General features: G+C 45.2%; 1 protein-coding gene across 1 annotated transcript; it reads left to right on the forward strand.

Annotated features, from left to right (window-relative positions):
* The first annotated feature begins 3,121 nt into the window (after positions 1-3,121).
* LOC135827647 (uncharacterized) lies at positions 3,122-12,661 on the forward strand. The gene is made up of 9 exons (XM_065340103.1): positions 3,122-3,161; positions 3,333-3,587; positions 3,894-4,217; positions 4,482-4,736; positions 6,818-7,141; positions 7,406-7,660; positions 9,741-10,064; positions 11,762-12,016; positions 12,333-12,661. The coding sequence occupies exons 1-9, from the start codon at positions 3,122-3,124 to the stop codon at positions 12,659-12,661; spliced, it is 2,361 nt and encodes a 786-aa protein (XP_065196175.1).
* Positions 12,662-13,906: the final 1,245 nt, after the last annotated feature.

Below are 13,906 nucleotides of genomic sequence, written 5' to 3' on the forward strand. Positions count from 1 at the left end.
CACTTTCCTTCAAAATCGAAAGGCAGGAGCACATTTACATCTTGTTTGTTTGTTCATTTTATTTTACTTCAACAAGTGAACAGGCATTTCTGCATTCTCACCAGGTCCGGAGACCTAGTTCCGACAAAATGACGAAGAGTAAATGAAAAGAAGAACATGCTACGAGTTATGACTAACTGTCCACCAACGTAACCAGATCTTATGCAGTCAGTGAGTGCGACAAAAATGGCACAAAACTGACAAGGAGTACTCAGACATTCGGCGACACCTAACTCCAACACTTCTCCAAGGCGCAAACCAACAACCTTCCAACTAAGAAGGCTCAGGATCAGAAAGGTTCCAGAGGGGAACTTCTTCTTTTCACAATAATTTAAAGGGGCACTCCGGCTTCATTTTCGACGCCGAGTTTTCGATGCCAAGACGAAGGTAGGTGAAAGAGAAGACCCCTCGAACAAGAACGAGTCTCCAGAAGCGATCGAGTCCAGCAGGAAGACGACTTTTGAATTTCGCCGAGCGAGCGCTGATGACGTAATGAGGGATTAGCTTGCCAGTGGAAATGCATCTGCGCACATACATTTCACACCCCTTGTTGGCCAATTTTCAATCGAAGAGGAGGTTGTTTGCTATGTTCTTTCAACGTCGTGAGCGATCCCGTCTTCTATACCCTTCCAGGTACCCTGAAGGTCCTCCAGAGGAGAATTTATATCCAGCAAAGCGTTTGTTGATCCGCTAAATTCGTCTCGAGACATATTCAACCAGTGCAATGCTGATAAATATAGAATATTGAATCTGTGATAATTGTCGACGATGGAGAGAGAGAGGTTGATAGCCGCTGTCGCAGGGAAAGTGAAGCTGCTGGAAGTAACGACGGGGAGCTTGTTAGCATCACATGAGCATCCAGACTTCAAAGCAGCTTGATGGAATCGGGGAGTACTGACTATTTGTCTCGCCCTCAGTTAAGTGAATTTTATGACCAGAAGTTATTCGATCAGGATCCCTTCTACAAGATAATTATTACGCACACACACTCATGGCCAAGGCCAATGAAGGAGGAGGTGATGGCTATTATACTGTAAGACATGTATATATAACGAGGAAGTAAATCTAATGCTTTAACGGATGACATTTCTTCGTTATAATAAGATCCGTTGAGGCCATACTGCTTCATTATGTTGTGTGTGGATATGCCGGAATACTGCAAGATCGTTAAACATAACTTCTCGTTAACCTATGAATTTTGGACAATCGTTAAATTTGCGACTCGTTATAATAACATGTCTTACAGTAGCCATGGCAAAAAAAAGAAAAAAAGAAAATGTCCCCAAAAAAAATAGTCATGAGGCATCAGTTGTTTCTCTCTTCTGTTTCTGTGTGTTATTTTTGTTGTCAGGATATTATAGGAGTGAAACTCGCCGTGCGAACGGTGACCTTCGTTGCCCAGTGGGCATGTACTTATCAGTTCCCCCTATGTCCTACCTTCCAGAAGGACCAGGTAGCCAGAAAACTCTTTCCGAAGCAAAGGGCATTTGCCAAGCACTACATATGACTTTACCACCAAGGAGTGCTGCTCATTGCTTGTGGGACTTTGCCTACCACAGCACTGTTGGAAATGATATTGGCTATGAAGGTGTATGGGCAGACTACTGGCTAAGCTCCTCTGCCGATGTTGATTACAAAGTAAAGTTAAGGAGTGGTGGTGATGTGGATCGTGAACGTGGAAGTGTAATCTGCTATGGTGAGTAATGGCTGTTGTTGTTGATTGGTTGGTTTGAATTCTTTATTCTCAAGACGGCACCATCGCCAACAAGAGATAAGTTTACGAGAAGGTGAGATGCTGTGGGTTGGACTGTGGGTTATGCAGTTGGAAAGTGATTTACATCACCTTGAGTTTTACAAGTATGGGAGAGGGTGAGCGCTGCAGGAGCAGATTGAGTTAATCAGCGGTGAGCAGATTTCTTGTTTGAAAGCAGGTCGGGAGGAGACGTCACGAATGCTAGCAGGGAGGGCATTGTAGTATTCTAGGGACTTGTACAGTGGGGAGTCTTTACAGCGATCGGTTCTGGAGGGTGGGAGGTGCCAAGTGCGTGCGTGTCGAAGGCTATACTGGGCCGTAACTTGAGCGGGGTTGCTGAGCACGCGTATGTGTTGTGGGGCATATTGGTATTTTATGGAGTGAGCAAGAAGGGTGAGCTTCACTTTGCGGCGAGAGAACATTGTCGGCCCTTTGAGCCGATGGAGTGGTGTTGAATGATTCAGAGGAGTGTAAAGGCTGGATACGCTCAAGACGGTGAAGTGCTGTGATTGAGAGCTGGGTGACAGCAATGCATGCATAATTCAAATTATAATAGGGGTTGGTTGGTTGGTTGGTTGGTTGGTTAGTTGGTTGGGGGGGGGGGGGGGGTTTGTTTGTTTAGTTGGTTGGGTGGCACTGGGTGGGTGGGTGGTTGGTTAGTATGGGGGCCAGGTGCCCAAAATGTTTACTTTCGTTGCAGTTGAGAACGCACAATGTTTTAGGAGTTTCAACGTGTAGACGGGACCACAAGTATAAATAATCTGAACAACATTGTCATTAGTTGAGAAGAAGTAGCGACAACCCGGCCATTATGGAATTCAATACAGTCGTCCCTCTCTAATCTGGCACTTGTTTATCCAGCACCCTTGCAAACCAGTACACTTTCTGGCAAACGGATTTTTTGAGTTCATTTTCCACGCTTCAATCCGACACTTGAATTCCGCCTCCAGCAGCGATTTTCTGCAACAAATCACTCAAACTGTACATAATTCGATTTTCTAATCCAGCAGTTGTACATCGCATACTGTCAGGAAGCATTGTAACATACACAACACATGTAACATACACTTGGGAATATCCTATGCCAGTGCATAGGGTATTCCCAAGTGTATGTTATAGACATGCATTCCACAAAGTACTTGGTTTGACACAGAAAATCCCTACGTTCGACATACGACACAAACATGTATGTTAACAGGTGGATCGAGTTGGAGGGCAGGATTTAATAATCCAGCACCCTTGTTTATCCAGCAGAAAATGCCGTTGCGGGATTAGAGAGGTATGCCTGTACACCGCACCATCACATCGCGCTCTTGGCCGATCCAAACTATGCACTCACATCACCATCACCACAGCGAGGACAATTCCAGTATAGAGGTTTATATGCCTCCACTGATGAGCTCGGGAGGGGCGAAACAGCTGTCTGGACGGTCATTGTCAATATCAACCTCTATACTGGAATTGTCCTCGCTGTGGTGATGGTTTGTTATGGGATTTTGCTATTATGTCTGTGTTTGTGTCTGTGTGTTTGTGTGAACAGTACCTGTGTCGATCTCTCTACCAGCAGTAGACCCACTGGCTAGCAGTTATTCAGTGGAAGTTCTGTTATTCAACACGAGCAGTGGTGAATATCAGAGTGTGTCGAGAGAGGATAATTTGAGATTTGGTGATTTCCCGCACGTCGTACCATCTGGTGTTGTCAGTGGTTCTCAGTATGTAACAATTGTCACAGGTAATCTAGCAGATGGAAGTCAACGTTCCATCCAGTTTGTCTCTTTGACTGCTGAGCCAATCGGTGAGTATGAGTGTTGTGGCTGTTAAGACTTTGAAATTGTTTGGGCCCACGGTTGTATTCTCTATTCTCATCCGACTTACCGCGCTTTATTACATGTGTTGGAGGCTATTTCTTTTTGGGTTTGTTTATAGACAAAGTTGCAGCAGCACTGTTGGGTCTTGAACGAATTTGAAGATGAACACTGCGTTGCTTTTGGGTGGCCTGGATCTTTTGATAAAATGGCTTGTAGGGCGTGGGGGTGGTTTTGGTTGCTGAGGTTGTTGTTTTGGATGTGTTTGTAATTGTTGGGTTGTATGTTTTACACAGGAGTGCAACGTGATTTATTGATGTGGCCAAGTGATGGTGGTGTGTCCATTATGGATGTTGACCTTGGTAGAAGTCATGTTAGTATTACGTTGCCAGAACTGAGTGAGTCTCAGAGAAGTGACTATTCCGATTTTGAAGTGGAGTATCAAAGGATTGGAGACAGTAGTTGGATATCTGCTGGCAGTGTGTCAACATCAGAGAAGACATTTGTTCTGTCGGAGAATCTTGATGCTGGTAACTATGTAGTACGAGTTCGTGGAACAGACGGCAGCACTGTTCATTCAGAGCATACTCCTCATCTTCAATTCTTCACCACCGGCAAAGGTTAGTGTAGTTTTCTGGCAAGCATGTTCAGTTTTCTTTGGGTTTAGTCTGTATTGTTGTCCCTTTGGGGTGTTTTGAGTCTAGAAGATTTGTTTTCTTATTGAAGTGTGAGTGTAGAGATTAGTTTGGTTGTTCCCTTTTGAAGAGCTGTCCGCAATAAACTTTCTTGTTTGCCCTGATGCACAATTGCAATGTAAAGTTATAGGATTTTGCTATTATGTCTGTGTTTGTGTCTGTGTGTTTGTGTTGTGTTTGTGTGAACAGTACCTGTGTCGATCTCTCTACCAGCAGTAGACCCACTGGCTATCAGTTATTCTGTAGAAGTTCTGCTATTCAACACGAGCACTGGTGAATATCAGAGTGTGTCGAGAGAGGATAATTTGAGAGTTGGTGATTTCCCGCACGGCGTACCATCTGGTGTTGTCAGTGGTTCTCAGTATGTAACAATTGTCACAAGTAATCTAGCAGATGGAAGTCAACGTTCCATCCAGTTTGTCTCTTTGACTGCTGAGCCAATCGGTGAGTATGAGTGTTGTGGCTGTTTAGACTTTGAAATTGTCTGGGCCCACTGTTGTATTCTCTATTCTTATCCGACTTGCCATGCTATATTACATGTGTTAGAGGCTATTTCATTTTGGGTTTTTTGTAGACAAAGTTTCAGTAGCACTGTTGGGTCTTGAACGAATTTGAAGATGAACACTGCCCCACTTTTGGATGGCCTGGCTTTTTTGATAAAGTGGCTTGTAGGGCATGGGCGTTTTTGGCTTGCTGAGATTGTGGTTTTGGATGTGTTCTCTGCTCCAAATTTGTTTGCACGAGCATCAGCATGCAAACTCAGCCCCATCACACACAGCAGCCATTTGAATATGCGGTGAATGCAGACCTACTGCACAAGACGCACAAAGCATAGCTGGGTTTAGAACCCTATCCATGATAGGAGCAGGAAAATCGGTTGAGGTCGCCGAATACTTTGGCTAATCACGACTTGCGCGGTCCCCATCTCTCTGATACCCCTCGGCAGCAGTTCGCGTCTCAACGGGCAGATCACTACCCCTCACCAACAGCCACAGCAGCATCAACAACATGGCACCTGGCGCCCGGCACTTCGGATCCAGGATCCCAGCAGCCTAGCGTAGCACCCGTGCTATTTGCAGATATAACATACAGCACGTAAAGACACACAGAACTTCCGCAGTGAATGTTCTTGTACAAACTTTGGAGGGTTGTATTGTATTCACAATTTTTGAAATAAGACGCACAATACGACATCAGTCTAGAACTAGCCACACTGACTTATTATATCAATCAACGAATAAAATATCTAACATAGCTATGATGTCAAATATTGCTGCGCTCTTCCATGAAGTGTTCGTATCATTGTTACATTGGCCGCCGATTTTGCTGGCCAGCGGCAGTCGGCTGCTGCGGGCAGACTTTGACAAAATGCCCTGGCTGCCCACATCTGTGGCACACCGGAGGGGGGCGAAAGTTACCTGGCATATGCTGAATGGGACCTGGATGTGGACGAGGTGGGATCCTCATCCCCTGCCCTGCCTGAACATTAGCATTGACCGCACCTAGGCTATGCACACCTCCTGCCACTTTCTTTTTCACCCCTTCTGCTTGGATTGCGGCCTGGAGCCGTTTCTGCTTTTTGGAGCCTGTCACCAAGTCCACAAGCAGGTTACCTCCTTGGAAAGCTGTCGCCACCTGGTGGCCATGGTTTTCAGCAACAACAAGCCACTCCTGCCTATCTCTTAGTATACGCTCACCTTTTTTCGCTGCCCTTCTCCTTCTTCTCTTTGACTTTGACTTCATTGAGGCAATGAATTCTAACAGTTCCTCGTTCAATGCAAACTGCTTTGCATAACTGGTCGTCTTCCAGTTCAGCTCCGTGGGTGTTCGTACTTCCTTTTTCGCCTCGGCGAGCGGGATCTTGAGCTCGACTCTGAGGAGGACGAAGACGAGGACGATGATGACCTTTCATCGGAGGAGTTTCCCACTCGTCTTCTTTTCAATTGCCTGCCTCGTTCTGCTAGCCATGCCTCTTTCCAGCATTCGGATCTTCATGTCTAAGAGCCCTTGCTCGCTCTCGAAATCCGTGAAATTCATGGCTGCCTTGGACACAGCAGCACTAGCTTGTTGTGGAGCTGCAGTTGGGGGTGCCGAGGCGTGGTGCTCCACTGCCGTTTCGTACTCTGACGACGACGACGACGACCTGGTTCCGACCTTATCGGAGTCAGGAAACTCAAGTACAGCTGAGGCACGAGCGCCTCTTCTCTTGCCTCTACCTCTACCCCGACCAGAGTTCACAGTTTTTACTTTACGACCACTCATGTTGGCAGCAGGAAAGAACAGCACTACACGACGACTACGACAGAGAAAATGTTTTTGGGCAGCTGCACACTTGGCAAGAAGAAAAACAATGATCTGCAGAATCACAGCAACAGCACTGTCAGCCACAGCACACTGCCCTCGTACCCGTTCCATACGCACGTGCAAAACATATTAACAGAGAACTAGCTTTCTCGTTTCTTTCACTTTGCTCAGCCAACGAGAACTGAACATTTTGTGATTGTTTGGTTGTATGTTTTACACAGGAGTGCAACGTGATTTATTGATGTGGCCAAGTGATGGTGGTGTGTCCATTATGGATGTTGACCTTGGTAGAAGTCATGTTAGCATTACATTGCCAGAACTGAGTGAGTCTCAGAGAAGTGACTATTCCGATTTTGAAGTGGAGTATCAAAGGATTGGAGACAGTAGTTGGATATCTGCTGGCAGTGTGTCAACATCAGAGAAGACATTTGTTCTGTCGGAGAATCTTGATGCTGGTAACTATGTAGTACGAGTTCGTGGAACAGACGGCAGCACTGTTCATTCAGAGCATACTCCTCATCTTCAATTCTTCACCACCGGCAAAGGTTAGTGTAGTTTTCTGGCAAGCATGTTCAGTTTTCTTTGGGTTTAGTCTGTATTGTTGTCCCTTTGGGGTGTTTTGAGTCTAGAAGATTTGTTTTCTTATTGAAGTGTGAGTGTAGAGATTAGTTTGGTTGTTCCCTTTTGAAGAGCTGTCCGCAATAAACTTTCTTGTTTGCCCTGATGCACAATTGCAATGTAAAGTTATAGGATTTTGCTATTATGTCTGTGTTTGTGTCTGTGTGTTTGTGTTGTGTTTGTGTGAACAGTACCTGTGTCGATCTCTCTACCAGCAGTAGACCCACTGGCTATCAGTTATTCTGTAGAAGTTCTGCTATTCAACACGAGCACTGGTGAATATCAGAGTGTGTCGAGAGAGGATAATTTGAGAGTTGGTGATTTCCCGCACGGCGTACCATCTGGTGTTGTCAGTGGTTCTCAGTATGTAACAATTGTCACAAGTAATCTAGCAGATGGAAGTCAACGTTCCATCCAGTTTGTCTCTTTGACTGCTGAGCCAATCGGTGAGTATGAGTGTTGTGGCTGTTTAGACTTTGAAATTGTCTGGGCCCACTGTTGTATTCTCTATTCTTATCCGACTTGCCATGCTATATTACATGTGTTAGAGGCTATTTCATTTTGGGTTTTTTGTAGACAAAGTTTCAGTAGCACTGTTGGGTCTTGAACGAATTTGAAGATGAACACTGCCCCACTTTTGGATGGCCTGGCTTTTTTGATAAAGTGGCTTGTAGGGCATGGGCGTTTTTGGCTTGCTGAGATTGTGGTTTTGGATGTGTTCTCTGCTCCAAATTTGTTTGCACGAGCATCAGCATGCAAACTCAGCCCCATCACACACAGCAGCCATTTGAATATGCGGTGAATGCAGACCTACTGCACAAGACGCACAAAGCATAGCTGGGTTTAGAACCCTATCCATGATAGGAGCAGGAAAATCGGTTGAGGTCGCCGAATACTTTGGCTAATCACGACTTGCGCGGTCCCCATCTCTCTGATACCCCTCGGCAGCAGTTCGCGTCTCAACGGGCAGATCACTACCCCTCACCAACAGCCACAGCAGCATCAACAACATGGCACCTGGCGCCCGGCACTTCGGATCCAGGATCCCAGCAGCCTAGCGTAGCACCCGTGCTATTTGCAGATATAACATACAGCACGTAAAGACACACAGAACTTCCGCAGTGAATGTTCTTGTACAAACTTTGGAGGGTTGTATTGTATTCACAATTTTTGAAATAAGACGCACAATACGACATCAGTCTAGAACTAGCCACACTGACTTATTATATCAATCAACGAATAAAATATCTAACATAGCTATGATGTCAAATATTGCTGCGCTCTTCCATGAAGTGTTCGTATCATTGTTACATTGGCCGCCGATTTTGCTGGCCAGCGGCAGTCGGCTGCTGCGGGCAGACTTTGACAAAATGCCCTGGCTGCCCACATCTGTGGCACACCGGAGGGGGCGAAAGTTACCTGGCATATGCTGAATGGGACCTGGATGTGGACGAGGTGGGATCCTCATCCCCTGCCCTGCCTGAACATTAGCATTGACCGCACCTAGGCTATGCACACCTCCTGCCACTTTCTTTTTCACCCCTTCTGCTTGGATTGCGGCCTGGAGCCGTTTCTGCTTTTTGGAGCCTGTCACCAAGTCCACAAGCAGGTTACCTCCTTGGAAAGCTGTCGCCACCTGGTGGCCATGGTTTTCAGCAACAACAAGCCACTCCTGCCTATCTCTTAGTATACGCTCACCTTTTTTCGCTGCCCTTCTCCTTCTTCTCTTTGACTTTGACTTCATTGAGGCAATGAATTCTAACAGTTCCTCGTTCAATGCAAACTGCTTTGCATAACTGGTCGTCTTCCAGTTCAGCTCCGTGGGTGTTCGTACTTCCTTTTTCGCCTCGGCGAGCGGGATCTTGAGCTCGACTCTGAGGAGGACGAAGACGAGGACGATGATGACCTTTCATCGGAGGAGTTTCCCACTCGTCTTCTTTTCAATTGCCTGCCTCGTTCTGCTAGCCATGCCTCTTTCCAGCATTCGGATCTTCATGTCTAAGAGCCCTTGCTCGCTCTCGAAATCCGTGAAATTCATGGCTGCCTTGGACACAGCAGCACTAGCTTGTTGTGGAGCTGCAGTTGGGGGTGCCGAGGCGTGGTGCTCCACTGCCGTTTCGTACTCTGACGACGACGACGACGACCTGGTTCCGACCTTATCGGAGTCAGGAAACTCAAGTACAGCTGAGGCACGAGCGCCTCTTCTCTTGCCTCTACCTCTACCCCGACCAGAGTTCACAGTTTTTACTTTACGACCACTCATGTTGGCAGCAGGAAAGAACAGCACTACACGACGACTACGACAGAGAAAATGTTTTTGGGCAGCTGCACACTTGGCAAGAAGAAAAACAATGATCTGCAGAATCACAGCAACAGCACTGTCAGCCACAGCACACTGCCCTCGTACCCGTTCCATACGCACGTGCAAAACATATTAACAGAGAACTAGCTTTCTCGTTTCTTTCACTTTGCTCAGCCAACGAGAACTGAACATTTTGTGATTGTTTGGTTGTATGTTTTACACAGGAGTGCAACGTGATTTATTGATGTGGCCAAGTGATGGTGGTGTGTCCATTATGGATGTTGACCTTGGTAGAAGTCATGTTAGCATTACATTGCCAGAACTGAGTGAGTCTCAGAGAAGTGACTATTCCGATTTTGAAGTGGAGTATCGAAGGATTGGAGACAGTAGTTGGATATCTGCTGGCAGTGTGTCAACATCAGAGAAGACATTTGTTCTGTCGGAGAATCTTGAAGCCGGTAACTATGAAGTACGAGTTCGTGCAACAGACGGCAGCACTGTTCATTCAGAGCATACTCCTCATCTTCAATTCTTCACCACCGGCAAAAGTTAGTGTAGTTTTCTGGCAAGCATGTTCAGTTTTCTTTGGGTTTAGTCTGTATTGTTGTCCCTTTGGGGTGGTTTTAGTGTAGAAGATTTGTTTTCTTATTGAAGTGTGAGTGTAGAGATTAGTTTGGTTGTTCCCTTTTGAAGAGCTTTGCACAATAAACTTTCTTGTTTGCCGTAATGCAAAATTGCAATGTAATGTTATGGGATATGTAACGTTAAAGAGAAAAGGATCTATAAGTTATTACAGTCAGTTTCAAAAAGATTAGCAATCCTGGTGATCGCCCGGGGAGTTTGCCGTCTTACCGTATGAGCGCTCGAGCGCTGCCTGGAAAAACTCACTGTGAACTCGAAGAAATATTCCGCGCGAAAGCATGAAAAATGACAACTCACTCAGCTCAGGTCGATGTCGGTACAGTCGTGTACGTCTGGTTCACAACAAACGAGTTCTTCCTCGCATCGATTATGGAGTCAGAGAGGACATGTCGAAAGTGTAGTAAATGCCAAGGCTGACGAGCGGCATGGCCATGGGTCCCAATATGTTTTGTGACCAAATAGTTTCTTTGAGCTGCGATGCAATTTACTCTCACCATGTGACGAAAACGACATCGACACAGACTCATTCCCAAGGCCATGACTTGGCGAAGCTATCCGTATGACTTCGACAACATTTTGAGAAAAGCAGACACCTGTGGAAGCTGATAGAAGACGGCGTTGACTTCTAAATTCAAATAAATTGGCGATCTTGAAATACTAAAATAATTCTCAAAAAGAAATCGATCGATCGATGTGCCGGTGTATTCAACACGTAGCTACAGCGCAATGACTTCCGTATTCACTCACACCGCTTCAGTGTTAATGTTGTGGGTGTGTTCACATGGCGTGAGCCAGTCAAGTGTCAGTCAGTTCGGGAGGAAGCGGGAGCTCCAACAACAACAATCGTGAACAACTACAAGTCTGCTTGATCACCAAAAAACAATGAAAAAAAGTGTGAGTTGAAGATAGGTTGGGATTTGAACTCACAACTTCATGGTCAGCAGACAGCATCCATAACCACAAGGCCAGAAAGGAAAAGATAAATCGTGGGTTTTGATAGAAAAATCGATACTGGCTTCCAGGGCAAATTGCAAACCATGGGAAAAGGCCGGAAACCTGGCCGAAATTCTAACTCCTTAACGGCTGGTCCAATTGTTCCGAAACCTTCACAGAACAATTTGCCGTGCCCTAACCAGCCCTTTTATGTACTTCGTTGTCCAATTTCCCCTTATCTTCATACTTTTTAAGACCAAAACCTGATTGCTAATCTTTTTGAAACAGACTAGTTATGACGAACAGTGGCCGAAGGACATAGCTCGTGCACATCTTTGTTGCTCATCCCTTCCCCTCATTGGAATTTTCCGCACCTGAGCCTTCCAAGTTGGAAGGCTGTTGGTTTGCGCTTCGTAGATGTGTTGGAGCTAGGTGACAGGTCTTCGAATGTCTCAACATCCTTGTCAGTTTTGTGCCTCGTTGTCACACTATCTAACTGTATATTATCTCGTTACCTTTGTGGACTGTTGGTCATAACTAGTAACTTATAGGTCCTTTTCTCTTTACATATTACTATTGGCTCAACATCCGAGTTTTTATTAAAGTTATGGGATTTTGCTATCATGTGTGTGTTTGTGTCTGTGTGTTTGTGTTGTGTTTGTGTGAACAGTACCTGTGTCAATCTCTCTACCATCAGTAGACCCACTGGCTATCAGTTATTCAGTAGAAGTTCTGTTGTTCAACACGAGCAGTGGTAAATATCAGAGTGTATCGAGAGAGGATAATTTGAGAGTTGGTGATTTCCCGCACGGCGTACCATCTGGTGTTGTCAGTGGTTCTCAGTATGTAACAATAGTCACAAGTAATCTAGCAGATGGAAGTCAACGTTCCATCCAGTTTGTCTCTTTGATTGCTGAGCCAATCGGTGAGTATGAGTGTTGTGGCCATTTAGACATTGTGTCCTTGCTGCCCGCGGTTGTTTGTTTTAGTCTCACCCAATTTATCCCCACGCTTTAATTCATTGTGCGTGTAGATATTTCATTTTAGGTTTGTTTTGTTGGGTAGTTTGCAGCAGCAGTGTCGGTCCTTGAACGAATTTGAGCATAAACATACCCCCACTGTTGGGCGGCCTGCCTTTTTTTTTTGGATGATGTGGCTGTCTTCGTCGTCGTTGTGGTTGATGTTGTCGTTGTTCTGGTTTTGGATATGTTTGTGATTGTTTGGTTGTATGTTTTACACAGGAGTGCAACGTGATTTATTGATGTGGCCAAGTGATGGTGGTGTGTCCATTATGGATGTTGACCTTGGTAGAAGTCATGTTAGCATTACATTGCCAGAACTGAGTGAGTCTCAGAGAAGTGACTATTCCGATTTTGAAGTGGAGTATCGAAGGATTGGAGACAGTAGTTGGATATCTGCTGGCAGTGTGTCAACATCAGAGAAGACATTTGTTCTGTCGGAGAATCTTGAAGCTGGTAACTATGAAGTACGAATTCGTGCAACAGACGGCAGCACTGTTCATTCAGAGCATACTCCTCATCTTCAATTCTTCACCACCGGCAAAAGTTAGTGTAGTCTTCTGGCAAGCATGTTCAGTTTTCTTTGGGTTTAGTCTGTATTGTTGTCCCTTTGGGGTGTTTTTAGTGTAGAAGATTTGTTTTCTTATTGAAGTGTGAGTGTAGAGATTAGTTAAGTTGTTCCCTTTTGAAGAGCTTTGCACAATAAACTTTCTTGTTTGCCGTAATGCAAAATTGCAATGTAATGTTATAGATCCTTTTCTCTTTAACGTTGATGTTGAATGAAAGAATAATAAGAATATTTGAATATTTACCTACTGACAATGTTGTGCAGAACAACGAAACGTCTGGAAACGTATCGTAAATAGTTCTATCTTTGGACTCGGATGGAGAGCCAATAATCAATTTATACAAAAGAGAAAGGACCAAGGAGCTACAAGTTAAGCTATACTGTCCACTAACACCACCGGTCAGTGTCGTGCACTGTTATCGCATGAGCTGATTGTTTAGTAACTGGTGGTGTTAGTGGACATTATAGTGTAACTTGTAGTTCCTTGGTCCTTTTTACTTTTTATAAATAATCCTTGGCTTTCCATCCGAGGTTTTTAAAACTTATTTTTAGTTTTACTTCACTATAGGCCAAAGCAATATCTGTCTTTTCAATGGACGTATGGCAACAGTTATTGATAAATTTAACGAGGAAGATACTTGAAAAACCCAACACACACACCATCCTCAAATCAAGTGGTTTCTTCCCTGCAAACTACTAATGTCTCAGTCAAATTTCGGCCGGGCGCCATCAACAGGAGGAAGCTACTTACAGTAAAACCTGTGTAACTAAAGACGACCGTCACTAGCGACCAGCCTGGTACTACCGACCACCGTGACTAGCGACCAGCCTGGTACTACCGACCACTTCGCCAGGCACGGAAGGTCTCACATTCAAAATGCACTGTGACTAGCGACTACCTGCTGAACGCGACCAGCGACCGCCTTTTCCTGTCCCAAAGACAATTTTTGACCCGTAACTAGCGACCGCGATGTAGGAAATCAAATGTTGCTCGAAGCTCCTTCTTGAAATTTTGCTTATTTTCCAGGGTCCTGAAAGGAATCTCTCGATACTACAGCTGAACAAATGAACGCAGGGAATTTTGGCTGTGGAGTCGGTGTGGACTGCACTACACCTGTCAAAATTTCAAGCGCTGTCAAGAATATACATGATAGGAAACGTCTTGGAGAGCGCATCGAAAGCGCTCTCTGATCGATGTTACTACTCGGAGGAGAAACGAAGACTAGGC

Source organism: Sycon ciliatum, chromosome 11 (genome assembly GCF_964019385.1).
Source record: "Sycon ciliatum chromosome 11, ocSycCili1.1, whole genome shotgun sequence".
In the NCBI taxonomy this organism is placed as follows: Eukaryota; Metazoa; Porifera; class Calcarea; order Leucosolenida; family Sycettidae; genus Sycon; species Sycon ciliatum.